This window comes from Fukomys damarensis, unplaced genomic scaffold (assembly GCF_012274545.1).
Source record: "Fukomys damarensis isolate Sample0158 unplaced genomic scaffold, DMR_v1.0_HiC HiC_scaffold_7, whole genome shotgun sequence".
Classification (NCBI taxonomy): domain Eukaryota; kingdom Metazoa; phylum Chordata; class Mammalia; order Rodentia; family Bathyergidae; genus Fukomys; species Fukomys damarensis.
The window spans coordinates 33,095,856-33,123,729 of NW_022900919.1; the positions used below are offsets into that span (position 1 = coordinate 33,095,856).

At 34.7% G+C, this 27,874-nt stretch overlaps 2 protein-coding genes across 6 annotated transcripts in view; one reads left to right on the forward strand and one right to left on the reverse strand.

The window, feature by feature from the left end:
- The window catches only part of Ndufaf5 (NADH:ubiquinone oxidoreductase complex assembly factor 5), a 36,861-nt gene extending 18,988 nt beyond the window's left edge, over positions 1-17,873 (reverse strand). The window contains exons 1-7 of one of the 3 annotated variants that reach the window (XM_010634098.2): positions 17,615-17,873; positions 15,187-15,227; positions 12,401-12,464; positions 8,144-8,191; positions 6,688-6,791; positions 3,937-3,976; positions 664-861 (exon numbers count right to left, since the gene is read on the reverse strand). In XM_010634098.2, the coding sequence (XP_010632400.1) occupies positions 664-861; positions 3,937-3,976; positions 6,688-6,791; positions 8,144-8,191; positions 12,401-12,464; positions 15,187-15,227; positions 17,615-17,854 (735 nt within the window). In that variant the 5' untranslated portion in view covers positions 17,855-17,873. Of the gene's footprint in view, positions 1-663; positions 862-3,936; positions 3,977-6,687; positions 6,792-8,143; positions 8,192-12,400; positions 12,465-15,186; positions 15,228-17,614 lie in introns of those variants that run through there. The other 2 variants (XM_033761169.1, XM_033761170.1) reach the window with 2 other exon arrangements.
- The window catches only part of Esf1 (ESF1 nucleolar pre-rRNA processing protein homolog), a 63,445-nt gene continuing 53,431 nt past the window's right edge, over positions 17,861-27,874 (forward strand). The window contains exons 1-5 of one of the 3 annotated variants that reach the window (XM_010634100.3): positions 17,861-17,916; positions 19,174-19,839; positions 24,195-24,520; positions 25,202-25,315; positions 27,414-27,514. In XM_010634100.3, the coding sequence (XP_010632402.1) occupies positions 19,215-19,839; positions 24,195-24,520; positions 25,202-25,315; positions 27,414-27,514 (1,166 nt within the window). In that variant the 5' untranslated portion in view covers positions 17,861-17,916; positions 19,174-19,214. The other 2 variants (XM_010634099.1, XM_019208936.2) reach the window with 2 other exon arrangements.

Consider the following 27,874-nt stretch of genomic DNA (forward strand, 5'->3'; position numbering starts at 1 on the left):
CTCATATAGTTTTCTGACTTCCAGCCATTCAATATCTCAGAAAAAGTGTTTTGCCTGTCTCATGCCATTTAAAAGTTTATAAAAGGTCAACCCTAGACAAAGGTTAGAAATCTCAAAGGCTATCCTCAATTTCTAGCCTAGTCTTCCAGTCAGTTGTTTCTTTCCTTTCCTTGTTTCTTTTAATATTAGGGATTGTGCTGATTTACATTCTTTGCTATTTCTCAAGACAGGAAAGGATACAACAATCTATTTTTCAGGTGATTAATTTTATGAAATATACACTAAATTATCTGAAGTAGCTATTTTAATTTTAAGCCTAGTATCTCTAATTATACAGCAAGACACTTTCTTTATCAAGAAACTCCAACTTCTTTTAATTAGGTTTAGAGATGTTTCTTGGCCTAAGGGTTTTGGAAAATCATAGTAAAGTATACTCAGTCACCTGTGAAGAGACTAACAAGCCCTTTAGAATGACTCTGCTATTACAAGGAGGCAGAGGGGCAATTATTCTCTCTCTAGTTAACTTCCTCCGGGAAGCCTACTCCTGGAAGGCGTTAGGAGAAGGTTAGGGAAAGAAAGACCGGGACCATGCACTTTCTTTAAAATGAAAAGATGTTTCTGAACTGTGCAATTAGTGGGTTTCTGGATTGTCTTGATAGTTACCACAGTCAGCGTATTAAAGCCAGCTCTCCCAAGCAGATGTCCTAGGTCACTGACAGCAGTAAAAGGAGAAATGTGTGGAGAAAATCCTCCTTCTCTTTCCGTTTCTGCTAATTGTAACGAACACCGAAGTTCATACAGGGTGTCACCTCCAAACATTGCACCAACAAACACTCCATCTGGTTTTAAAACATAATGAATCTGTAATAAATACAACAAAACTATTCAAAATTTTATATATAAAAATGTGAAAATAGTGTCTAAATCAGTATTTTATGACTAATCTGATTTTACCAAATTAATGAGATAACCTAGTAAATAAGTCATATCTAACATAACCAGAAATCTAAGTCACTGCTGTATGATAGTTAAATATATATTTTGTAATAATATTAACATCTATAGAATATGTTCCATGTATTCACATTTTATAATAGGTACAACTTTTATATTCAGAAAAATGCTGAAAGAAAAATTTTAAGTAGGATAAACTGCAGAAATCACCATCATCCCTGTGTTTGCATCTACTAAAATGCCAGTATGTTAACAACTCCCATCAAGAAATGGAGTCTATGTCCCCTCTCTTTGAATTTGGCCAAAAGAATACAGTAGAACTGATACCATGCCAGCTTTAAGTCTAGTTCTCAAGTGGCCTTGGATGTTTCCACCTGTTCTCCTGGAGCACAGCCCAGCTACCAGGTTGATGAACAGGCCTCAGCTCACCAAGCAGAGGATGAGAGATGTGTGAAGCAAAGATCAAACAGCTGTCCCAAGTGAGGTCAATCTAAACAACCAGCTCTCTAGCTGGCAGCTGATTATAGGCACTTGAGTAAGCCAGGCCAAATTGAGGAGAATTTCCTAAATAGAGCCTAAATTGCTAGCCTACAAGATAGCGAGCCAAATAAACAGTGTGTCAAGCTACTAAACTGGGTTAGCCTATTATGCAGAAAAAACGAATCTATAGAAAAATTATGACTCACAACATTAACCCATTAACACCTAACAGATTAGTTTTTTTAAAGAGAAGTTTTTCAGCTAAAAACAAACAATTTCAATTGATAAAAAGCATATTACTGGCCAGACTGAATTACACAATCAAAAATGTTTGCTCAGTGATTCTCTTCCAGCCATGTCCACCTTTTTGACTTGCTTCAGGAACATGAATGAAGAGGAACTGTCTTGGGCCACATACGAAATACACAGTTAATGTATGTAAGTAATAAAACTTCCTTTTTAAAATATTTGTTATTATAACATTAAAATTTTTTTTAAAAGAATAGTGGCCTGCAGGCCAAAGGTTAGTGCTAAGATCTGTAATTAGTTTAGACTATTTTCAACAATGAGGACAAGAGTAGAATTCTGAAATTAAGCAGAACTCAAATAACAGTAAGCTCTTCTAATCAAAGCACTATCTTCCAATTATATTTAATACTTCAAGAAGCAGATGTATAACTGATGTGAAATAGGAAGAAAAGGGCTAAAGGTGCAGGGGAAGGGGGAAGGAAAGGGGAAAGGTAATATGGGAAAGAAAAAATTTGAGAAAAGGAAAAAATGGAAACAAAGACTCTGTCAATAGGGGAAAAAGAGGGCAGGGGTATTGGGAAAAAAAGAACCAAGATCTCTCATGTAAAGGTACAAGATCCCAATAATGAATTGAGAGAAGTTTTTCAGCTTTAAAACTTAAACAATTTTAATTAGTAACTTAAAACTGTACTGTATACTTAAAAAATACCAATAAACTCAGTAAGATTTAAACAAAAAGCAATTAGAAAGCACTACATAAGCAAATCAAATTAAATAAAATCTTTGGTTTCTTGCATTATGCTTCTTTACTGTTATTTCCTGTCAACAAACTCTACTATACCATCTATCTAAGATTTAATCCTCAGGTTTCTTCAGTCTCTCTCCACCTCACAGGGCTTACAAACTACAATTTCACAAGGATAACTTTACACTCTCTATCTTCAGCCTGGACATCTCCATAGAACACTACACTCACTTTCAACTGCTGTCTTCATGGACATTTGTGTCTTCATGGACATTTTTTTCTTCATGGGCATTTCATTGTCCCAAATCCACACAAACAAAACATTTATTATCAAACCAACTTCTCTTTGCAATTGCTCTATTTTGGTCAATTCTTATTTTCTGTTATCGATCTATTTTCCCCCTACTTTTAATGATCGTTCCCTCAGGTGTCCTGATTTAAAACATTACTGTGAGTTTTGATTCTCCCTTTGACCTTTAGACCTAAGAAACCACCAAATATTGATTAATCCTTTGTAGAATCCTAGAAACCTCTCCATTCCTTTTAACTCCTACCACTACCACCTAAATTGAGTTTTCTTAAACCTGGACCACAAAAATAATACACCTTAAACTTAACCAACTTCTCCACCATCAGTTTTCTGAGAAACAAAAAGATTATCTTGCAAGATTATTTAATTCGTACATAAAATAGAACACAGTAACAAGGAAATAGTATGTGCCTAGCTATTCTGCCACCAAGCCTTTTAATCACATCTTTCTTCTTCAAAGTTCTCCAGCTGCTTTCCATTGCATAATGAATAAACTCCAAAGACCCTAACCTGGCACCAAAGTCCTCCTATATCTGACCTTAATATACCTTATCTTCCAGTGTGCTAGTAACTCCCCTAACAGGTTTCCTCTTGATCTCACCTTTGGCTGAGACTCTTATACCTCCCCAGCCACGCTGTGATGGGGCCTTCCTGGAATGCTCCTCCATTCAAATCTCACCTACCCTCTAAACTTTGCTCAAGTACTGTAAATCCTATCTCTGAAAGCTTTCCTAAGCAACTCCGTGTCACAGTGATTGCTTTCCTTCCTTTGAACACATGCTGTTTACTTACACCCTTTCTGATTCATTGATGGTATCAATGAACAAGTAAATGATACCCTCTAGGTACAAGGCATAGGGAGGATACAAATATAGATTCTTATCCATAAAGAGTTTACAGGCAATTAATTGAAAGAAGGAATTCCACACAGAAAATGTCTTTATAACACCCATATTATTTTGAGTATTAAGCTTTTCATAAATATTCAAAACTTATCTCAACAGATGTTAAAATTCTGAGAGTCACCTAATGACATATGCCAAAGGCACCAAATATACCCAGCCCACAAAAAATAGGTACTTGGTTTGATTCCATTCTCCAAATATCAGACCTATAAGTAAAGTCTGTGAAAACAGAAACATCTGTACATTGCTATTAATGAATAAAAATAGAATAGAAACAATGTAAGTTTTCTCACCTGTTCAAGTGCTCTAGGAAGGTCATTAACCCAGTGTAAACTAAAATATAGAAACACAGTATTTGTTGTAGCTCAATTCATTAACACATATAATAAGCCACAAAAGGTATTAATCTAAAACTCTGAAATTACATGTCAAAATTCACTGAATTCACAATGTTGAAATAAACATTCCTTCTGTCACACTACAAAATTCTATGTCAGTATAACATTTTGCTTAACTAAAAAAACCTGATATAATTATTCTTTATCACTTGAAAGTAAAAGTCACTCATACTTGGCATTTCATCCAAATCATGGTACTCTGAGAGGTTACCTGAAAAAGTGCTAAAATAAGTATCTGATGACACGTTCAAAGAAGTTCACCAATTAAACAATTAAGCCAGAAAACTATAGTATTCTAAAGTACTATTTTCCTAGGAAAAAAAGATCATCAGCAGACATAAAATTTTCCAAAGGCAAATGGTACCATTTATCAAAAGCTTAACTTAGTGAATTCTGTAGTAACATTCTGCTTTTCTCATTTTCAAGGTGTGTGTGTGTGTGTGTGTGTGTGTGTGTGTGTGTGTGTGTGTGTAGTTTTGGGTTAACAGCAAAATGGAGAGGTAGGGAGACTCTTCCATACACCCCCATCCTTACATATGCACAGCCTCCATTATCAACATTCCTCACCAGATTGGCACATTTGTTTTAACTGATGAACCTATACTCATAGATCACATACCATTATCCAATATCCATAGTTCATATTAGGGCACATTCTATAGGTTCAGACAAATGTATGACATGTATCACTATTAAGAGTATCATACAGAACATTTTCACTGCCCTAAAAATCTGGGCTCTTCCTATTTATTTCTCCTTCCCAATAATCTCTGGCAACCACTGATCATTTTTAATGTCTCCACAGTTTTGTCTTTTCTAGAATGTCATTCACATTTGGAATTATACAGTATGTACCCTTTTCAGATTAGCTTCTTTCACTTAGTAATTAGTACTTAACTTTCCTGAATGTCTTATGTCTTTTCAAGGACTGGCAGCTTCTTTTTAATGCACAAATATTCACTGTCTGGCTATAGAACACTTTAGCCATTGACCTCCTGAAAGACATCTTAGTTGCTTCCAAGTTTTGGCTATTAATAGAAAAGCTATAGGCATTTGTATGCAAGTTTTTGAGTAGATAAGTTTTCATTTCTTTGAGTAAATACTTTGGAGCATGATTTTTGGGTCATATGGAAAAAGTATTTCTACATGTGTAGGAAATCACAAAGTTGTCCTCCAAAGTGCCTATACCACTTTGCATTTCCACCAGCAATGAATGAGAGTTGCTCCACATCCTTGACAGTATTCATTGTTATCAGTGCTCTGGATTTTGGCCATTCTGATAGGTGTATAGTATATTTATCATTTTTAAAGATGAAGTGAAAGATAAAAGGCAGAGTTCTCTATACTTATTAAGAAACCTCTTGAATTTCCTTTGACTCTATTTACTTTTTCCCAGAATGTGGTCATGCACTAAGGCAAGAACCATATTCTCAGTCTCCGTACAGCCATTCTTTTCTAACAGAGTTGGTATCCTTTTCTGCTGACTTCAAGGACAAAAGTAAATATTCATTTTAAACCATACTCTGTTAAGCTCCTATCTATCCATCATAATGCTTTCCAACAATTATTAGATAATTTAGAAACTAAGGAGATCTCCATCACACAAGGAAACTGAAAGGAACAGAATTAGTTATTTGCAAATAGTAAGCAGATGAGCTGAAGCTAAAACCTATATTCTAACACTCAGCCCGTGGCTCTTTCCTTTAGACCAAGACTCTAGCTATGTTTCATTTCATAATGGAACAAGGGCACTTTGTAAAATTTGTTTAGTATTTATATAAAGCCAAGAAAGAAATCACAAACTCACTAAAGAAAACAGCAAGGGTCACCAAGTCTCCCAGTTTGCTTAGGACTAAGAGGTTTTCTGGGAAATACAAGAGTTTCAGTGCTAAAAGCGGCAAAGTCCAGGACAGACTCTAACGCTGTTCACCTTAAACACAGCTATCAAACAGGATAAACTGGATGTGAGGAGCACAACAAACCTTTAAAATAAAATCATCTAATAGAGAGGAAAAATAAGATAACACAGAGAATATTTGATTTTCTCCATTAGATTCAGTTATTTGAGGATAGAACCTTGTCTGAATTCATGTTTGTATTCCCTCAAAGCATCTAGCTCAGGACTTCACATATTATAATCTACTCAATAAATATTTATAATACATGTTCATGTAATAAATGTAAAGGGACACAGCAGAAAACACAAAGGAAAAGAAGTAACTTGAGGACTATATTTCTATGTAGAAGAATCAAAGTTGAAAGAAAGAACTAGCTTTGCCCTATGTGCCAAATGACTTTATGGTAAGACTACTTTAACACTTGAATACTAGAGGCAGGAAACTCTCAAACTCCTCCCTCTATCAGTATCAATTCCAAAATACTGAGTTCTATTGGAGAGAAAACACCTTCTATTGCAGATAAGCTTTAGAAAGTTAGGGATAAAAAGTAATATTATCTCCACAAGAAAGCCCTGGACCCATAATTTTTTCCCAGAGAAACCCAGTTATAAAATAACTTTCCGTGACTTTTTTTTAAAGTTATTAAGAATTTATACTGGTATCTATTTTCTTTACTCCATAAAACTTTATAGCATAAATATCTATTTATACCATATATATTTTTTTAAAGTATGATTAGATTACCAACCTTAAACTGCTAACCACCAGATCAAATGTATTTTCTTGAAAGGGAAGGAATTCTTCATCAGCTAAAACACTGACAGTAGGAATTTCTGTTTCTAGGGAATTTTTCTAATGATAGAAGATAAAAAGCATATTTATACTCCATTATTAACACAAAAATTGTTCAATTTAAATCAATTTTATACTTATTTGGCAGTTTCTATTCAAACAAACAATAATAAAATGTGGTACATAAGAGCTACTCAAAAGAAGTTTCTTAAATGACACCTAAGCTCAACCAGAAGAACTGGTTAGCTGTGATATCCACCTTGCACCTTACAAATCTCAGAAAGATGAATGTTTCAGCAGAATAACTAAAGCCATAAAGTACGAGATAAAAATATGGGTGAACATTTATACTCTCAGATTTTTGGAAAAAAGCCTAAGTAAACATCACCCTCAATACTAGAAACTATAAATTAATGGACTGATATATCTGATGACAAACTAAATGCTCTAAAAGTAATTTAGAAATGTAAGCGCACAAGCTGGGCAATATATTTATAATACACATGATGAAGAACATCCCTAAAAATCAAGCTCTTAAAAGCAATGTAGCATAAGAATGGGTGAAAGCTACTGCCAATGGACAAGGTACACGTATGTCATAAAACTATTTAAAAAAAACAAGAAATACCAATAACCAAAAAGCAATAGCCACAAGACACATAGCTATTTGTTGGAATTAGCAAACAAAGAAATTAAAACAAAACAAAACAAAACAAAAAAAATGGTCCAGGGATTTAGCTCAGGGGTTCCTCTGCCAAATTCAAAATCCTAAGTTCGATCCCCAGTACTGGGGAAAAAAATCGACTTGCCCACAATGCCAAAGAGAAGGAAGCACTTCATACAATACCCTCATTCAATCTTTCTCAGGGCAGCCTAGAAATGTATACTAAAATCTGGACATCAGTGAATCCATAAATTTCACTATCAAGAATGTAATCCCAGATAGAAAAATAAATCAAGCACACACAGTTGCTTCACATAAGGATATTCATTGCAGTGTTGAATACGCAGAGAGTATGAAAATGTCTCTCAAAAGAAATTTAGCTAACCATTCATATATTAGAATATCATGTAACCACTTAAAAAAATATACACAATATACAATGGCAGAAAGGAATGACATCCTGTAAAAAATAAAATAGGATGTTAGTGTGATATTGTTGATATCAAATTGGGAGAGGGGATAGTTATGTCTGCAAAGGTAAAGATCAAACTTCAACAGTGGTTATCTCTGGATGGCAGGACTGGGGTAGTCTTTCCTTTGTTATTTCCTACATTGTATAATTTTTCTTCATGTGTGTTATATGTATAATCAGGGGGAAATAAAGAAAGCTATTTTCATTGTGAAGGAAATAGAGAACTAAAAACCAAACCAGGAGACCAGAATACAATAGTGTTAAAAAGCCACCTACCAAAGCATTTTCTGCAATGTCTGTTTGGAAAAACTTTCCAATCGTTTCCTGAAAAGGAATTATTAAAGTTGATCAGAGGCCACAAAAAACAAGCAAATATATAAGAGCTATAGTTACTAAAACAAACAACTGTTGAAATTTCTAGAGGAGAAAGGGCTAATTATAGGTTGGTTTTTCAGCTCTGCAAGTTGTCTTTTTCTGTATTACACTAGTATGGTATATAATACATAATAAATTACACAGATTTAAACATATACAGCTAACTAATGTATCTAACTTCAGTTAATAAAACAGAATACAAATGTGAATATTAACACCCTTTACTGCACTGTGTGGAGGCTTCTACATTAACTTTTCCATAACTTAATAAGCTGAGAGCTAGTTTTTACACCCTTGTGCCACAAAAGTCCTCCTTGTGTAGGTATACTGCTTTCATTTATTCATTCAAAGAGTATAGAAAGACTTAGCACACAGACTTACGGATAGGGCTTACAAGTTTTATTTCCCTTGTTTTACCTATCCCCTCTCCCTTTCAAGAAGAATGGATAGAAGAAAGGGTACTATTTATCTGTCCCACATTACCATGTTCCACTTGGCTCTTTTCAGGATCTCGCTCCCTCCATCACCAACTCTGACACTCTTCAAACACTTCTGGTCTTTTTCTCACCTTACAGCATGCATAAACCTCCTAATCCTGAAAATTTCTCATCTTTAAGCACCTTCCAGTTATTCGGTTTATAATCCAAGAATTTACACACTGAGGTCCTTGTCCAAAACTCTAAGTAATCCATTTTCCTTCTACTGCTTAACCAAAGCTGTCACTAGAGGTCACTAACTAAGTGGGAACAGAGTACAACAGTCTGCTCTCATTGCTCAGGGTCAGTACTGTTTCACTTGACTTCCTTGAAGTACAGAGCTGTTTTTGTTTGTTTTGTTTGTGGTACTGTGGATTGACCTTGTGCACACTACATATACCAGGTGCACTCTACCAATAAGCTCTAATTCCTGGACCTTTTTAAATTTTAATTTGACATGTGGTCTCACTAAGTTCCCCAGGCTTGAAGCACAGCACTGTTTAATGTCCCCTAAAATTTCTTCAGTGCTTTCTATTCTTGCTCTTCTCTATTAGAAAAGCTGATCTTTCTCAGTTCATTCCTATCTGCTCTTCCCTGCCAATAACTTAGCAAGGGTATACCATATCACAGAGTCCTATCACTATCCAGTCACTGCTGACTATTTGAGGTTAACTGCATATAAATGTTTAAGGGCAAGCTCAAAACCAAACAAAAGGGTACTATTTGCCAACTTCCATGGCATAGTACACAACAACGGTAGATGCCAGGCTACCAACATGATGACGCTGCTAGGTGTACAGCTGGACAGAGATAGGCATCGTTGGCTTTCAGATGACAGCTACAGCACACCATCCTGAGAAGAATAAGGCCAATCAGATTATCTGCCTCCCACTTGAAAATCTCAATGAAGAGATTCAAAGAGAAGGGCTAAGGTCCCTGAGTTAGAACAGGTAGACTTCAGAGTTGAAATACTTGGTATGCTGACGTATATTTAATAACTGACTCTTGGCAGGGGACTACATTGTACCACTTCCAATTTTCATGGTGTAAATACTTCCACCACAGCTGGTTTCACTCTATCAACACAATGTCACTGAACATGGAATTGGGGAAGAGATTAATATTCAGTTCTCATGAGCTGATCTGAGATAGCTTTATCACTCCACTGAGTGTAGTGCATTTATATTAGAGCCACACATACCAATGAAGACTAGCAAGAGTCAACAGGAAGAAACAGAAAGAAGGGAGCTATAAAATATCCATGCAATTCCAGAAAGCATGTAAACCAAGAGAACCCTTACACTCAGTTTTCAAAGTCCCATCCCTTGTGAAGCCTGCTATACTTCCAGATCCCTCAGTTCCATAAGAACCTCTATGTAGCAAATGTCCTGGTGTTTGGCTTTAAAGGATTTCTACCTCTTATAATCCAAAGATAGATAGAGGATGTAGCTCAATGGTAGAGCACTTGCCTAGCCTTGGGTTTGATTTCCAGCACCACAAAGAAAAAAAGAGGATAAAACATCCCTAGGATGACACTACCTTACTATACCTGGCAGTCTCCTTATTATCTTACCCCCTAAATACAACTGTGGATGGTTCTTTTCTATACTGTTGCCATAGACAGTTATCACTTCACCTCTGACAATTTCCAAGTAAGAACCATAACCACTACTGTACCAGATTTACCTCATTCCTTCTGCCGTTCTTCTGAAATAGGTGTTGCTGCTCACATTTTACAGAAACTAAGGTATGAAATAATGGGGTAACTTGCCCAAGAGTATACAACAGACAGAAAATGGCAGCACTGCAATTTTGAACCCCATGTGTAAAACTTCAAGTCAATGCCCTTAAACCTCAACACTACTATTCCGGTTCCCCATTTCCATCTATCCTGCAGATATCAGTCCTAATTTATTCCTCTGACATTTTAAACCCAACTTATCTAAAACAAAAATCATTCCTTGTTCCTTGTCCTACTACTATATCCTATTTTTCCCAGTCACTGAAGTCATAACTTTAAAGTTTTCTTGCATTTATTCACATATTAATTATTCAATAAAGCTTCATTTTGTTTTCTAGGAATATAACAATGAACAAAAATGAGCAAGTCCAGTAAGAGAAGGTAGATAGCAAACAAAAATATATTGAGGACTAAAGAAATAAAGCAACTAGCCAGTAAAGAGCAGGGGCACTATTTCAGAAACCAGTCAGAGACAAGATTTCTAATAAGATGTCATTTAAGCAAAGATCTGACAGAGGTAGGTAAGCCACAGAGATATCTTGGGGAAAAGTATAAGAAAGGCTGGCCTGTGTGAAAGACAGTAAGGAGGTTAGGGTTGCTAAAAAGTGGAGAGTGACAGGAAGAAGGTAAGGTCAGGGTCATAAACAGCCAGATCACTGAGGGATCTTACAGACTAAGACTCTAGATCATAACTAAATTGTATGAGAAATAAATAGTTTTGAACAGAGGGTTAAGAACGATTTGACTTATGATTTAAAAGAATTACAGTGCTATGAGAATACTCTCATGGGCACAGGAAGCAGCAGGGAGATCAAGAAAGAAAACTAGTGAAATAATCTAGGCATAAGGTGAGAGTAGCTAGGACCAATTCGGTAGTGGTGAAGATAGAGCTACAGATGTATTCCAAAATCCAAATTAGATTTGCTGATCCAGTCAGTCATCAGTTTTGTAAGCTCTACTAGGCCTCTCACATGTATTACGTCTTTTATACCTGCTGCCTTCAAATGAGTGGTATACCTTTATCTCCCATGCCTGCACCACTTTTAACACAACCTCCTAATTGGTCTGATTCTCTATGCTCTTTCTTTAATCCTTCCTGCATGCCACTGCCAGAGTAGTCTTCCTTAAACATCACTATTATCACATCCCATATATCACATAGCATTCTTACCTTTCCTTCTGCCATGCTTCCAATGAAATGAACCATCAATTCAGATTCTCTAAAGTTTTAAGGTCAGAGTTTGTGCCTTTAAGAAGCCTAGACCAAATGAACCCCTATTGATTTTTTTCTTCCTCTAATTCCTATTACACTTTAATGACTGTCCATATGTATGGCATTTGCTACTATCAATAAAAATGTTGTGGAAGGCCCACAACGCCCTAACCTGACCCAAGTGTGTGTTTTTATCTAAGTACATTTTATATAGAAATCCCACCTTAATCATTGTGTCCACACACAGAATCTAAGACTAAATGAGTATCTTTGTGATCTGAATTAGAAAGTGCAAAATAAAGTCCTGATCATGATAAAAAAGACTACTTATATTTGAATATAAAGACTTTTAAGCAAGTAATAAAATTACTGTGTTTGTAGTTTAACTTAATCGCATTTTCTATACAAATGACAATTTTAATTTCTTTTTAAAACTAGGACCTCACATATACTAGACGAAAGTTCAAAAAAAAAAAAAAAGAGTTCTACTGCTAAGTTACAAACCAGCTTCTAATTTTTATTGTGAATTTTCAAAATGAACAAAGTGATAACAAAGTACATATGTATTTAAAGAAAATACTATCTCAATACTAAGACCCTCAATAAAATGAACTAGCAATTCTGATAATAATCAAAATCTAAACCGCATGCAACTGAAATGATAAGGAAAGTTTTTCTTACAGTCACCTTTATTTCTCAAAGTAAATTAGGTCATTGAATAAATATACCTTATTCAAATGTTGTGCTATGTAACCTCTTCCACAACCAACATCCAAAGCAAGGGGGAAATCTCTAAAAAGCAGACACAAAAGTTATGCTCTGTTTGTGAAACAATTCAACAAAAAAATTTTCTTAAGTAAACACATTTTAGTGAATGCAACTTTCAAACACAAACACAAATATCATCTTTTCTGCCTCACCTACAAACTCTATCTACCAGAGAGCATAAAAGTCTTTCTGATCTGGTCATTTATTCACAGAACCACATAAAGAACTCTTTCTACAAGGTGACTTCACAATATAGATTTAAGAACAGATTCAATGAAAATATTTTAATCCAAAAATATATTCAGGCAAAGAATGAAAGAAGACTAAATATAATAACATGAAATGAACTGGCATACTTATCAGGGATTTAGCAATTATCTCTCAAATTTGGTGACGCAGAGCACTTAGAAATCTTCAGGTAGAATAGCATGAGTTATTAGCATGGTAAACTTAAAAAAAACCTAAATAATAGGAAACATTTACTAACAAGCCTATCAGGTTCTAAGCACTGTACTACAAGTTCCAGGAATCCATGGCTAAGAAAGTCAAGCCAAACACTTGAAGTACTAAGCAGCAATCTATACATGGACTCAGTTGGTTTCAATCTTGATCCAGAACTATTACTCTCCATACTATGTTGTCTCCTCTAAATACACATCATACTAAATCAGTATAAATGTCTAATTGTAGGCCATGGGCTTAAGAAAATTTAAGACAAAACAGTTAAAGCTTTATCTACTAAGAACATCTTCCTGAAAAACTGGAACAAAAAGAGCCCCTGTTCAATTTTTCTTAAAAGTGGATATTAAAATTACAAATCACCAGGACATAGTTGGAGAACCCATTGTAACAAATAGCTAGTTTTCAGCTTGATAATGAACACAGCCCATGTGGCAAGGTCGAATATACAGATTTTTTAATTAGAAAGACATAAATTCAAAGTTTGGGCCTGCAATTTACTAGTCCTGTGACTAAAGACAAATGATTAACTCTGGTAGGTCTCAGTTGTCTCATCTATATGGAAAAGATAACTACCTCCCTCAAGTTGGTGTAGGAAGTACATTTAAAGTATTTAGTACAAAAAAAAATGTTCAGCAAAAATTAGTTGTTATTAGTACTGATTATAGTAGTGTTAAATGAGTCTCAGATTACACAAATAAGACATTTAAAAATCTGTAGTTAGTTGTTTTAAAGTTAACAGAAGATCAGTTTTAACAATATAAACTGCTCTAATACTACAATATTAATGGAAGGATATATACATAGTGTTTTTAATAATTTAACTGCAAATATTTAATTATTAAAACATGCTTTTAGCCATAACCACAGGTCTTTCCATAGATTTGTCAGTGTTTTGCTCAGTGCTTTGACATAAAAAGTTTATAAAATTCAAACTGATTTGCAAAACTTAATGTTTCCTTTACTAAAATCACAAATGATCTATAATTCAAGCAAATGATTACAGTTTGTTATTTTTTCTTTTTTTGTTGATCTTAAAATTATACCCTATAAAATTAGTTTATTCCAAAACTCTTTTTAAAGTTGCAAAAACGTATCTAAGATACAGTTAAAGGAGCATGTGTTTTTACAAAATTTCCCTTTTTAACAGGACAATGTAATAAATTCATCCCATCTTGGTCTAATTCAATGGATGTTTTTTAAATAAAAGAACACACAGAAAAAGAGATTTGCTAATATCACTAAATAATTCTACTATAAATACCTTATTTGACTGTAGTTCCCACTACATGGCCATAAATTTCAATCTATAAATCTCTCATTATGCCTAATATACAAACCAATAAATCCATCAAGATTTCATACTTGAATAATTATTATAAATTATAAAATTGCCATAAACTTCTAATATTAATAGTTCTTAAGACCAAAAGGCCAAAGACTCATCTATCTTGATAGAGAAACAAATTTAGGTAGTCTCCTTTACTTGAGACGATACAAATTTTTTGTTATAGTTTTAGTTAAAACTTTTAAATCTAGTGTTAGCATTTATTTGTGGTTGTCCCCACAAAACTTCATGTGTTCAGAGGCAAGGTTTGTGGAAGGTAATTGGACTACTGATGCTAGAACTGGGTTGGTACTGGAAGGTGGGGCCTGATTTGAAGAAGCAAGTTATTGGGGTGTGAAGTGGAAGGACATCTGCCTCCCTGGCTCCTCCCTTTCCTGGCTGCCCTGAGGTGACCAGCTTTCCTCACACCAGGCTGTTTATCATGCTAGCAACCATGAAAAAACTGAAACTTCTAAAACATTCAAATTAAACCTCTCCTTCTTAAAGTTGCAGGCGTCAGATATTTTGTCCCAGCAATGAGGAAAGTGGCTAAGATACCTAAGTTTAGTAAATCTTAAAAATTTATGTAAAGTCAACTTTTTATCTGTTTTTGGAGCAATCTTTCCATTAATGGCTTTTAGCCAAATCAAATGGGTCAGTTGTTCAGACTTGAAAAGATCTACAAGTCATGCTTCCATACTTTTTTCTTTTCCCTTTAAGGCAACAATGATAAAAAGAACATTTGCTCTTGCTCTCCCAGACAATAAAGAGACATACAGTGTGACTCAAATTGCCAATCCTACAAATAAATACCTCCAGGTTCTGCCATAACAGATATCACACTCTGTCAATGTTTAAAGCTCAAGTCTTCATTCAAAAGTTGATTGTATTAGCCAGGCATGGGGTGTACATCTGTAATCCCAGCTATTTTAATACTTTATTGTGTTAACCATCACTTACCTTGCTATGTCATATACCCGGTCTGCAATCTGACTTCCAACCTGAAAGATTACAAAAAACAATGATATAAATATGTTGAATGGGTTTAACAAAGAAGAAACACTCTTTTTCAGTATGCAGCAATCCATAAATTACTTATGCTTCAACATGATAAGTATTTCCCTTTATCCATTTTTCTATTTCACGACAGCAAATTTCAACTCTCAAATAGAAACATAATAAAATATACCAGGAAACATAATGAAGTCAATTTCATGAAATCAAGATTAAATATTCGGCTTTAACATTCCTCACAAGAAAAGTAACAAGAAAAAATCAAGCACCTTATTATCCTCACAGATTAATAGGAAGTATACAGGAGTGAAAAATTAGTTAAGACTTATTAGATAATACAAGTAATCACTTGATAAAAACAAAATTTACATTACTCTTAGTTACCAAACTTCTCAAGTGACATATACAAATTAGAAATTAAAAAATCTGAAATGTAGTCCTCATCCCAGCCCAATGTAAAAATAGTCAGAAGGCTTAGTACCACCTTTTACTGAGCTAGCTTCATCTGGCAGTAATAAAGATGTGGGAGTCTAATGCTCCCCCACATTCTATTCATTCCCTCATAAACATTTCAGTTTCTATTAATACATGAAAGTTCAGAACATAGGTGTATTTACTTTTGGGGGGAATACAGGCAAAAGGAGGAGGTAGAGCAGAAGTTTTTGCTCAGAACAGGCCATTTGTACTTCATTCCTAATATCAATCTCTTTTGTCCCTTATAAAAAGAAATGTCAGATATCATCTCATTATTCTAGTTCTGCATACTGGTGAGTCTTCAGCGTAGTAATCCAGATACTTTTCTTGGAGAGGAAAAGGGACTAGAACAATGCCCTCCACGCACATGCCAATCTAAGGAATGGACATCACCTAAGTATCTGCTCTTTAGGAGGAACTAGTAACTGGCAGGAACAGTGTACTTTGTGCACTGTGCCTTACACACGGAATACACAAAATTTCCTGACAGTTGACTTTCTATCTATGTAACAGACTTCATCAGCCTCTGAGCAGCTGTCTCATCTAATGCTTTCTGAAAACTGACACTTGTCAATTATCTGCTCTGACCAGGGCTTTGTATAGAACTCTGCTCAAAGTAGCAACTGAGTAAATGTTTGTTGTTTTAGCATGAAAGAATGCATCATACTCAATTCCAATTTTCTCCTACCCCTAATGAAATATCTGATACCCAAGCTAAGCACTGTGTGTCCTCAGAGTAGAAAGGCAATCTCTAGTCTACCGAGGCAGGGAGGAAGAGGTCTTTCAACCCTGCACAGACAGATCAGGAGGTCTTAATTTAACTTTCCTAAAACATAAATAAGATCCACGCTTATAACCATCCAAGAGTATCACACTCCTATACAACAGTATTGTTCCAGAATGACACATAAGTAATTTTAAGTTTTCCACAGGCAATGTTATTAAAAAAGCAACAAGAAAATTTAACATCAATATAATGTAATCCAGTATCAAAACAGTTTCATGTAATCAATAGAACTATTTTAATTAATTTTATTGGTACATTTAATGTATACAATAGAATGACATTGATCGTTGGAAATTTGTACCTTTACACAATCAACCTTGGTTCTTATTTTTTCCCCATTCCCCTTCCCTCCCTTCAACCCCTCCCTCCCTATCTACAAAGATTTTGTTTCCATTATTTTTCATTTTTTCAACACAACTATGAATGAGGTATTTCACATTCTTTATCAGAGTAGAGTAAGTCACCGAATCCGTTATGTATTTCATACTTGACAACACGTTTCAATGGGACTAGCCACATTTCAAAGGCTCAACAGCCACGTATGGCCACCAGTTACCATACTGAATGGAACACAGAAGAAAATCCAGTCTTTACCCTGTTAAGGCCCTAATAACCTGGCCCCTTCTAGCCTCCTTTCTCACCCTCTTCCTCATTGGAGCTTCACTAAAGGCTACCACAAGGTCGTTTCTGCCTCGGGGACTTCGCGTTTGTCATTCCTTTTGCCTAGCAGACTCCATCACAACCTTCCTAATTCCTAAGTGTGAGCGGCCGTCCTTGACCATAGCAACCTATTTATAGACTTAATTTCCCAACTCTTCTATAGCTGAAATTACCCTTCTTGTTTATACCTTTCTAACCTTCCCTCCGACAATGAAAGCCTATAAGCAAGACAGTCTAACTTTGTCCTGGCCAGTTACAACCCAATCAATGCTCGGTGTATGCGAATCAATGAACAGCACGCGAGGAGCACAGCCTTTCTAGGTAACAGCAAAGGTTCGGAGACTCAAGGCTGCCACTCAAGATCACGTGACAAGGCCGGGACGGCCTGAGCCTAATTAGAACTTGCGAACCTAAAGATCCGTGCCACTCTCCTCCACTGTCCCGCGGTCTCACCTCCTCTCTCAGGTAGTCAAATCTCATTAGCTCGGGCTGCTGGGCCGCCCAGTTTTTCTGTTTCCTCTTCAAAACCCGATCGAAGATATTTAGGACTCCAGGAGACGTGCTGCCTAGGGGAGGGACGCCGGAAGCCACCTCTCGACAACCAAGTTTCTCTGCTCCGACCTTGGTGGTGCGAGGCCTCAGCCATCGACGCCACAGTACACCAGGTCTCAGCATTTCCAGCTGTGGGACCATTTATTGGTGCACTTCCTCGTGCGCCTGCGCCGCGCGGTTACGACAAATACAGAGCGACAGAGGTACGTAAAAAGGAGCGTGGTGGAAGTAATTTGGCCCTGTTCTCATACCGTTGCGGCAGAGCGTCACGCAGAGGATTGTGGGTTTGAGTTCCACGTGAGGCTGAGAGAGATCTGAGACGGTGAGTAGGCCTGGTCTTGGAAACTGTACATCGGCAGAAGCAATTTCTGGCACGGTTTACTTTGGATTTGTGAGGGCGCACCCCTTCTTTCCCTTTCTGGAGTCTTTCTTCAGACTTCTTTAGTTCTTTTCAGGATTGCTTCTCAGCTAGCTTCAGCCCAATAGCTTACCTGTGAGGATTGGGTGGTAAGGAGAGCCTTGTTTAGGGGCCAATTTAAGGTTCTCCCCGTTTGAGGGTGGGTCGTATCGTCGGAATGCGAACATAGTTCTGCACTGTGATGGGGCCGCCTACTCTACGTCCGAAGTTGATCTGGCGCGTTCGTTTTAAATATTTATGTGCATTATCTCTACTACGGTAGTTGGATGAGTGCTTACTACGTTCTAAAGCTGTTCAGAGTTAAGTGCCGTATTAGATCTAAAATTTGTAAATGCACCAGTGAAACATTTGATATTTTCTGAACACTGTATTTTTTTTCAAATACAAGGAAAACAACAGCTTTAGTCAGCCTTTGTTTTTTTAAATAAAGCAACGATGCGTTGCTTGATCAGTCTGTTTTTGGTCTCGGCAGTTAAGTTCGGTTTTTGCACAGTTCAAATCCAGAGAGGCTAAACCATCAGAGACTAATTTATTTATATTTTTTTCAAAAATATATTTTTGGAGGATCTGCTTGTTTGTTCCTTAGTCACTTCCAGAATAAGAGACTATGGAAAAGAAGTGATATTCAGTAAGTGGAGTGAGACTTTACGTGGTTCTTGAGGGGTAATAACGTTTAGAGAAGAATCTGAGTTAGGGCTGATTTAATTTTGGCCTGTTTAGTTAGGATACTATGTAGAAGTAAAGCTGTTCTGAGAAGGAGATAAAGAGAACAGAATGGGACTAGAATATAAAGAAACAAGTGAGACCAACTGAGGCTTGGGAATCTTTTAATTAAATTAGCTTATAACATAGGATTTACAGATAACACGTCTAGAAATAAAGACATTCTAAGTGCAATGGGCTAGTACACATTTGTTGCACTCCATAAAACCCTGGGATTCTGCTTAGGTTGCCTTAAAATTAAGAGTATGTTATGAATTAATGTTTTTAAAATTTTTTAATTATATTAAAGTTTGATTGTAATGTTTGTTTTACTTTTTAGTATTAGGTTTCTTTGAATATTTCTTCAGCAAGCCTTTAAAAATGTCATCCAAACAAGAGATAATGAATGACCAGCGGTTTAGACGGGTTTCAAAGGACCCCAGATTCTGGGAAATGCCAGAAAAGGATCGAAAAGTCAAAATTGACAAGAGATTTCGAGCCATGTTTCATGACAAAAAGTTCAAATTGAACTATGCAGTTGATAAAAGAGGTCGCCCTATCAACCACAGCACTACTGAGGACTTGAAACGTTTCTATGACCTTTCAGATTCTGATTCTGATCTATCTGATGAAGATAGCAAACCATTGAATCAACAGAAAATAAAGAAGAAAAACCACCAGCAAAAAAAAGAAATAGATTCAAAAAATATAATTGAAAAAAAGAAAGAAACCAAGAAAATGAATCAGAAGTATCCTGGAAATAAAAATGATTTAGATAATTCTGAAAGAATTCAGGAAATGAAAAGTTCTAAGAAGATAGATTCAGAAATAAGTCGAAAGGACAGCAAAGAACTTACAGAAAAAAGTACAAAAGAGAAAAAAAGCATTGTTGAACATGATAGTGACTCTTTTCCCAAAAGAAAACTAAAGACAGACCCACACACCTCTAAAATTGTGAAATCTACCAAGATCAATTGTTCTAAGACAAAAAGAGAAAAGCAATCAGGTTGGTTAGGGATACTGTGGGGTTAGAATAATTATTTTTATACTGGTCTTTTGAAAAAGTAAATGATAATTATTTATATAGAATGTTGGGAATGGTTAAATACTTTAGAAATATAAAGCTATGAAAAGAAAGTAAGCAGTGATTTGTATTTGGTGCTAGAAGACAAAAATTTTAGTCAATGTTGATTTGTGGGCAGTTGTAAGAGCTATAATCTATAAGTATAGTAGTAAATGTAACCACATGACAAGAGGTGTGTCTGAAGAAGGTAGAGTTGGATACTCATTAATTTATTCAGCCATTATGTGTAGATAGAACATGAGTAAGCCATGATCCTCCAACTCAGGGCTATTCCCAGATTACAGGATCACTTTATGCAAATTAGAGGCATACCTTCTGAACACAGAGCTTCCTAGAGTTCATAGTTTGGTTAGAGGATGACACTTACGAGTGAAATAACATTCTTTTCCCCTAAGCAGATGCAGCTTTGTTAGGTGCATGGTTTAATCAGTAGAGTATGGGTTTGATTTTAGTCCTTGACCCTTTGTAGAGTAACAGTCTGCTAAGCTGTTTACAGTGGCCCTGGTCTAAAATAGAACAGTCCAAAAAATATGAAAAAAATGGAAATAAAGAGTTTGTAAATGGGGAGGGGAGGAGGGGGTGAAGGGAGGGCAGGAACAAGGGGAAAAAATGAGAACCAAGAACTGTCATGTGAAGGTACAGGATCCCAGTAATGAATGTGATTATACCAATAATAAAAAGAAAAAAATAAAATAGAAAATAGAACAGTCCAATAGAAATATATAATTTTGGGTTTTCTAGTAGCCATGCTAAAAAGTAAAAAACAGTTGACATTAATTGTAATTAAATATTTCAAAAACCATAAATTTTTCAAAAGTAATTTGTTTCAATATGCAGTCATTATTTTAAAAATAAATGATGTTTTCATACCAGGCTCAGGTTGGATGAGCCATATTTCAAATGCTAAATTGCCACGTGGCTACTATGTACCATGTTAGAGTAGATTTCAGGTGAAAGAAAGAACTGTAATACACAATCGAATAATAGTACTATAAAGTGTGTAATAGAGAAATATGAAGTTCAGAAGGGGTTACTAAAGATGTATGGAATCAGAAAGATTCCTAAGGGAAGCAGTATTTTGATTGCAGTTGGAAAAAGTTAACTGTAAATAGAAGCATTCTACATGGGAAGAACTTTTTGAGCCAAGTTGTGATTGGGCATCTTCAGAAGAGAATCTAGTAGTACCATTTGGTTAGATAATAGGTCTTGAAGAAGTGAATAAGTAATAGAGCTAAGAATAACTCTTTAGAACTAAGAAACACTTGGCTCTAGTTTGTGTTTATATGTTAACTAAGTTATTTATTAAAATTTTGCATTACCTCTAGCAGCAGGAAATTTTGAAGGTTGATGTTTCATTGTTGATATAACTAAAAATAGGTCAGATGAGCCAGACAGGCTGGCTGTGATTCTAGGACCCAGAGAGGTTTTAAGAAATGTCAGAGAGAGTTGACATTGGGAAGGTAGAAAGTATCAAGCTGCGGACAGAATTCTAGATAGGAGAGACTAGGAAATTGGAGGTGGGATCCCATTTCATTTGTTGTGGAACTAGGCAGCAAACTTTATAAGATCCATCTGGAGAAAAGGCATAGGAATCTAGTTACTGAAATTAGAAAATAAGATCAGACTGGCATTAGCTGCAGTGTTTATTGACATTGATTTGTGAAGTAAGTTGTTCTAGCATCCTTGAAGTTCCACTTGAGTTAAATCACTGGATTAGTGTAACATGGAATCCTTTGGAGTGATTTTATAGAATCTTTATGTATCTTTTCCAATTTAACTTTCTTAATAATTTTATAAAATGAAAGTGCTATGTACAAGGACCCTCAGAGCTAGTACTATATATATAACTCATGCCTTCTGAATTTTCTACCCTGTCTAATTTATATTTGCCACAGACTAGAAAAGACGTTTGTTAGGCATTAAATAACTCCATACATAGCTCTCTTATTCATCAGTCATTCCATCAAATACTCTGTGCAAGGGACTTTTTAAGTGCTATAAAGTAAAAATAATATGATCAGGTACAGTTTGATACTTCTCATTATTAAAAACTTTATTCCAGCATTTACACTCCTAAGAATTTATTTTAAATAAATGATTGAAAATGTGTGCAAAGAATGTATTGGAGCATTATTTTTTAATTTAATAATTGTAGCCTAAATCATTAAGGTATTTATTAAATATGTTGCAGTACATCTGAACATATATGATATATGAAGGTTTTAAAATAGGTTACAAAATACCAAAAATTATAAGACCAGCTGCTTTAAAAAAATTTATTTGCTAAATCATAGAAAATAAAATTAAATTATGTACCAAAGTAATCATGTCGTTATCTCTGAACGAAAAATTACTAGTCTATTTTCTTCATTAAACCATATTTTCTTGTTTTTTTTTTTCAGTCAGCATTTATTATGTTTATGGTCAGGGAAGAAAAAATGGTAAAGCAGTTTTTTTTAAATAGTTGGATAAGTAGCAAGGTTTAAAATAACTTCTAGGGTACTACAGTCTAGAAATAGAGGCAGTTATTTTAATCCCATTTTATTTCAGTGAATAAATACCCTGAATGTAGTTGATGTTGTCAGAACTATTAAAATAATTTCTTTGATCTGCGATGCATCAGTTTGTGATACAATCCAAAGTATGCTATATATACCATTGTTATATGTAAGATTTTAGGTGATTCTTAAACTTTTTATATTAATAGGTATGTATTATTTCAACATCTTGAAAAAATATAACTACCACTTCATTTCTATGATTTCAGATCTATTTAGGATATAACTAGTATTTTTTAAAATTTACTGAAAAATATCAGTAACTTACAAAAAAATTAAGATGGTATAATGATTGATACTTGGAAAATACTGCAACACTAGGTAGAGCTGGGTGAACAAGGTGATTTTTTTTTTTCATTAAGTTTATTGGTACATTTTAGGTATACAATACAGTTACATTTGTCATTGGGAACTTGTACCTTTACATGATGTATCTTGGTTCTTATTAAGGTGATAATTTTAAATATGTTGCTTAAAAGTAAATTCTGCTTATCTCATAATTTTCTTTTGCTGTTGGCTTTTCTGATCCTTTGTACAGAAATTATAATTATGTCTTTTGGCCTTTTCACATTCCTGCTTTATTGTACTAAAATAAAAGGCATTTTCTACTTTTCCTCCTGACAAGATGCTCTTTTGTCTAATTAGTCTTTTTTGTTGTTTCTTGTTTTGTTTTGTTTTTTGAGATAGAATCTCACTATACATTTCAGGCTGGCCTTGAATGCACAGCAATTCTATCTCAGCCTCCTAAGTGCTGGGATTACAGGTATGCGCCACTAGCTGAGCTGGTCAAGTAGTCTTGAGTCAAATAGTATCTGTGAGACTCTTTGCTTATAATTTATACACTTATCTGCAAACTGAAACATCTATCTGGTGCTTAGAGCTCAATCATAAATCAATAAATAACTTATTTTTGTGAATTCATCAAAGGCATTGAATCATGTTACAAATTATCTTCCACCTAACTCAATTCCACCTAACTTAATTCTTTGTATGTAATAGTCAAGAAATATTTGGCCAGTGAATAAATATAATAAAAGGATAGAATAAGAACTAAGTTTCATTCTAAGCCTTGAACTTTTAAATTTGCTTTTTAATTCTCCAAAGGTAGAGGAAACAAGCACCAACTAAAATAAAATGTATAGGATACACACACACATACAGTAGGTAGAAGATATGATTGGGATTGTGAAGACTAAACAGAAAAATCCTGTTTAAACAAAAGCAATCTTACACTCATATTACTAACCCTAACAGTTCATTAATTAGCAGAAAAGTCACAATTACTATTTATGTCTATAGGTGACATTCATATCACAGCTACTGTTGTCAATTACATACAAATGAGTCAAGTTTTCTTCAGCTCACATTTCTTTGATCTGTATCGTACTAAAGCCATCAGCTTTATAGATGTTTTCTCTTGAGATAACTGAAAGGCACTTTGAATTCAAAAGTGAACTTGTCTTCCCTCACCAAATACTGTAAACCAGTTATTTTCCAGTGTTGCCTGTTCATCTAGCCTGCTGGCTCATGAAGCCTATACTTTCATCTTTGGCACTTCCAAAATTCGCATTTCCCATATTAAATGCCCTTGTCACCAGTTACTGAGTTTATACTTTCCTTTATTCTGTATCATAGAAGTTACATCTCTTCTGGATTTATTGTCATAATATTTTAGATTCAGTTTAATTCAGCATGTATGTTCCTCTAACATTTTTTCAGTGGTTCCAGTCATAATTTCAAGAGATAGTGATGGTAACGTGTCTGACAAAGATGTTCTGGAGGAAGATTCAGACAGTGCTGATGAAATAGGAAGTGATGAGGAATCTGAAAATGAAATCACAGGTGGTGCTAGAGCTTCAGCTGGAAGTGAAGATGAAGATAGTGCAGATGATGAAAGTGACAGTGGCCCGGATCTTGCAAGGGGTAAAGGAAATATAGAAACTAGTTCTGAAGATGAAGACGATTTGGCAGATTTATTTCCAGAAGAACCTGGTTTTGAGCATGCTTGGAGAGAATTAGATAAAGATGCACCTCGGGCTGATGAGGTAACGTTTTCAAGATTACTTGTTAATGTAGTGCAATCAGCTTTTATGGGTGGTAAGATTGGGAAAGGGCTAAAGGTGTATATTGCTCAGTGGTTGAGTACTTGCCTAGCATGCAAGACGTCCTGTGTCTGATCTCCAACACTGCCAAAACAAAAAAATAATACTGTTACCAGTAAAGTTTTTTTACTTTTATTTATTTATTTGAAAGGACAGTGTTAGGGATTGAACCCAGGAAGGATATCATGCCTGTTAAGCAAGTGCTCTACCACTGAGCCACATCCTTAGCCTCTGGGAGTAATATTCTTAATGATTCTGTTTAAAGTTTCTTCATATTTACTGTGTTTATATAGGTTAGAAGATGTCTGAGCCAACAAGGACATTCTATATAAATCAGACACTCAAATGTTTTAGAACTTCAGCTAGTACTTTATATTTCTTTTCCTATTGTACCTTAGGGAAATGCTATAGGGCAGTATAACTTCCTCACTCATGCATGGGTGGCAGAATAGTTGGCTTAATAAACAGTAGTTTAAAAGTCATCTTAACACTTTCTGCTTCAGGAACAGAAAACCAAATGAAAGTGCTTATCTGTTATAGTTTACTGTTGGTTTTTGAATCTTTATTTTTCAAGCATTGAAAATTACATAGATTTTATAATTTTTAATTCCTTTACTTTCCCAGGTTACACATCGACTAGCAGTTTGCAACATGGACTGGGATCGATTAAAGGCAAAAGATTTACTGGCTCTGTTCAACTCATTTAAGCCTAAAGGAGGTGTTATATTTTCTGTAAAGGTGAGAATTATTTCATTTTGAAGGAGATGTTTCTGAAGTTAAATCTAACTTTTATTTTAATGACTCAAAGCTAACTAGTTTTCCTTTTAAAGAAAATAATCTGGAAATTGTCCTACAATTAAGTATAAAACTGATAAAAGAGGTATAATAGAAGGGGATAAAATACTTATTGATGGGTTTTCTGATTGTGTCCACCTTGAAAACATAAAAACACAAACTGAATAAAGGACAAGGTATAGGCTAACTACTAAAAAAAAAATTTCGTAACCTCTTACTAGCATTAACAAATTAGGGAAAAAAATCATAGTGCTCACTTTGTCAACACATATACTAAAAAATAGGAAAAAATCCTAGTTATACTGCCAACAAAACTACATGAAGTTCTTGGGATTTACCTTACGTGTGTTCTATATGAAATAAATTGTAACGCAATAAATTTGAAAAACCAATTTTGAGACCTTTTATTTCAAGCTAGCATAATGAATAAGAATTTTCACTTTATTAGGACAAGGATATGGGAGTATAGCTTACAGATAGCGTGCTAGTCTAGCATGTCCAAAGCCCTGGGTTCAATCCCCATTATCACCAGAAAAAAAAAAAAAAAAAAAAAAGAATTCAAGCTTTGCATTATGATAGATCTGTGTTCAAATGTTGATTCTTATAAGTGCTGTGTGATCTGGGCACTTTCATAATAATCTCTTTTGGCAAATGAATATAATAATGTTAATTCCAATGATGACTATAAGAATTAATTGAAGAGCTCACATGTATTTATTATACTCCCTGAAACAGCTCCTGATGATCAGTGTTGTTTTTTAAAATGTCAGTTCTACAGTTTTATTGTAATTTTGACCTGAATTCCAGTTCAGTGAAATTTTAGAAAAAGGATAGTAATCATCTAAAAGAATAAACAAATGGCTAATAAATTTTTGAGAAATCATGCCAATATAAAAGGTAGCATCACACCACTTACAGTTTCTGAACATTTTGCAGTGCTGTGGTAGTTCATGGGATAAAACTGGACAAAATAGATATACTATTTCATCTAATTTAGATCAAAATAAGCTTGAACATGTTGGGAGAAATGGACAAATTAGGGCTGAGGATTTAGCTCAGTGGTTCGGTGGCCTGCCTTGTAAGCGCAAGGACCCAAGTTCAATCCCCGGTACCAAAAAAATAAAAAAATAAAAAAATAAAACAAAAAAAGAAATGGACAAATTATTGGATAGGAAACTTGCTTTATATTTTCACATTGTAATAGCCCAAGAAAAAGGGCTGAATAGAATAAAGGGAAAAAGTTAAAAATCAAACCACAGAGACAGGATAAAAAAGAAGTGTATTTTGTCAATTTCTGTGTTTTAGGAGATGGGTAATTGCTTCTAGATCTAGAAAAGAAAAATAAAAACAACTAAGAAAGAACAGATTTTACTACATGTATTTAAAACTTCTGTACAACCAGTTATGTAAAACTTAACATTAGTAAGAAAAATTCATCATGTTGATAAATTGAATACTTCATGCAACTCAAAAAATTACATATTAGTTAACAAATTATGTGTAAGCTCAGCAGTATCGAACCATGTTAATTTAATGTAATTGTATTTCTTGACTCTCAAAGTAGCCAAGATTAAAAATACCAAGTCCCAGTGAATTAATCCTCTTTTAGATACCAAGACTGTCTAATCAATACAGTAAGACTATCATCAGTTTTGTTCTTTGCTATTCGAAGAATTTCTTTAAAAAGAAAGCATTGGATAAATAATGTCAATTAGGGGTAAATTGGATGTTATAAAATTGGTTTGTTCATTATATTTATGCATTTCTGTAGTTTCTTTAATATAATTCATGTAATCTGTTTCATCCAGCATCTGTTCTTATCTGTGTTTACACTCAGACTTCCTTGTGCTAAACTTATTTTGCTTTTCTTATTTTTTCTTTTGAATTCCCAAATCACGTTGTTTACTATTTTGTGTGGAGGAGATACTATATTTGACTGAAGTTGTGACTCTTGAAAGAGCTCCTGACCATGAGACAGGTCTGCGTGATGTATGAAAAGAAATGTTTAAATTATATATGTCTTATTTTGTTGTGTGTTTAGATATATCCTTCGGAGTTTGGAAAGGAGAGGATGAAGGAAGAGCAAGTTCAGGGACCAGTGGAGTTATTAAGCATTCCTGAAGATGCTCCTGAGAAGGACTGGTATTGAGTCACTGTAGAGTTTGAAACTAAATCTCATAAATTCATGTCATTAATTCAGAATCCTGAATATAGTAATATAGTAATAGGACTAAAGTTGACACTTTTATCATTTATGGTTCAAACAGGTTACAAACAGATTAGAGTCTATCAGAAGTGGCCTGTTGTGTGTATATTAACATTTATATTCTTGAAAATAATTGTTACAGTTTTTGCAAAACATGTCATGATAAATTGATTTAGAGTTCTCTTTCATTACTCTGAATTAGTAAGTCTTGCTTTCTTTTTGAGATGTTACATTCCACATAAATGGTACCGAAGGTCTGTTTGACCTTCAAATTATGCCATTTTTGTTATTTAAGA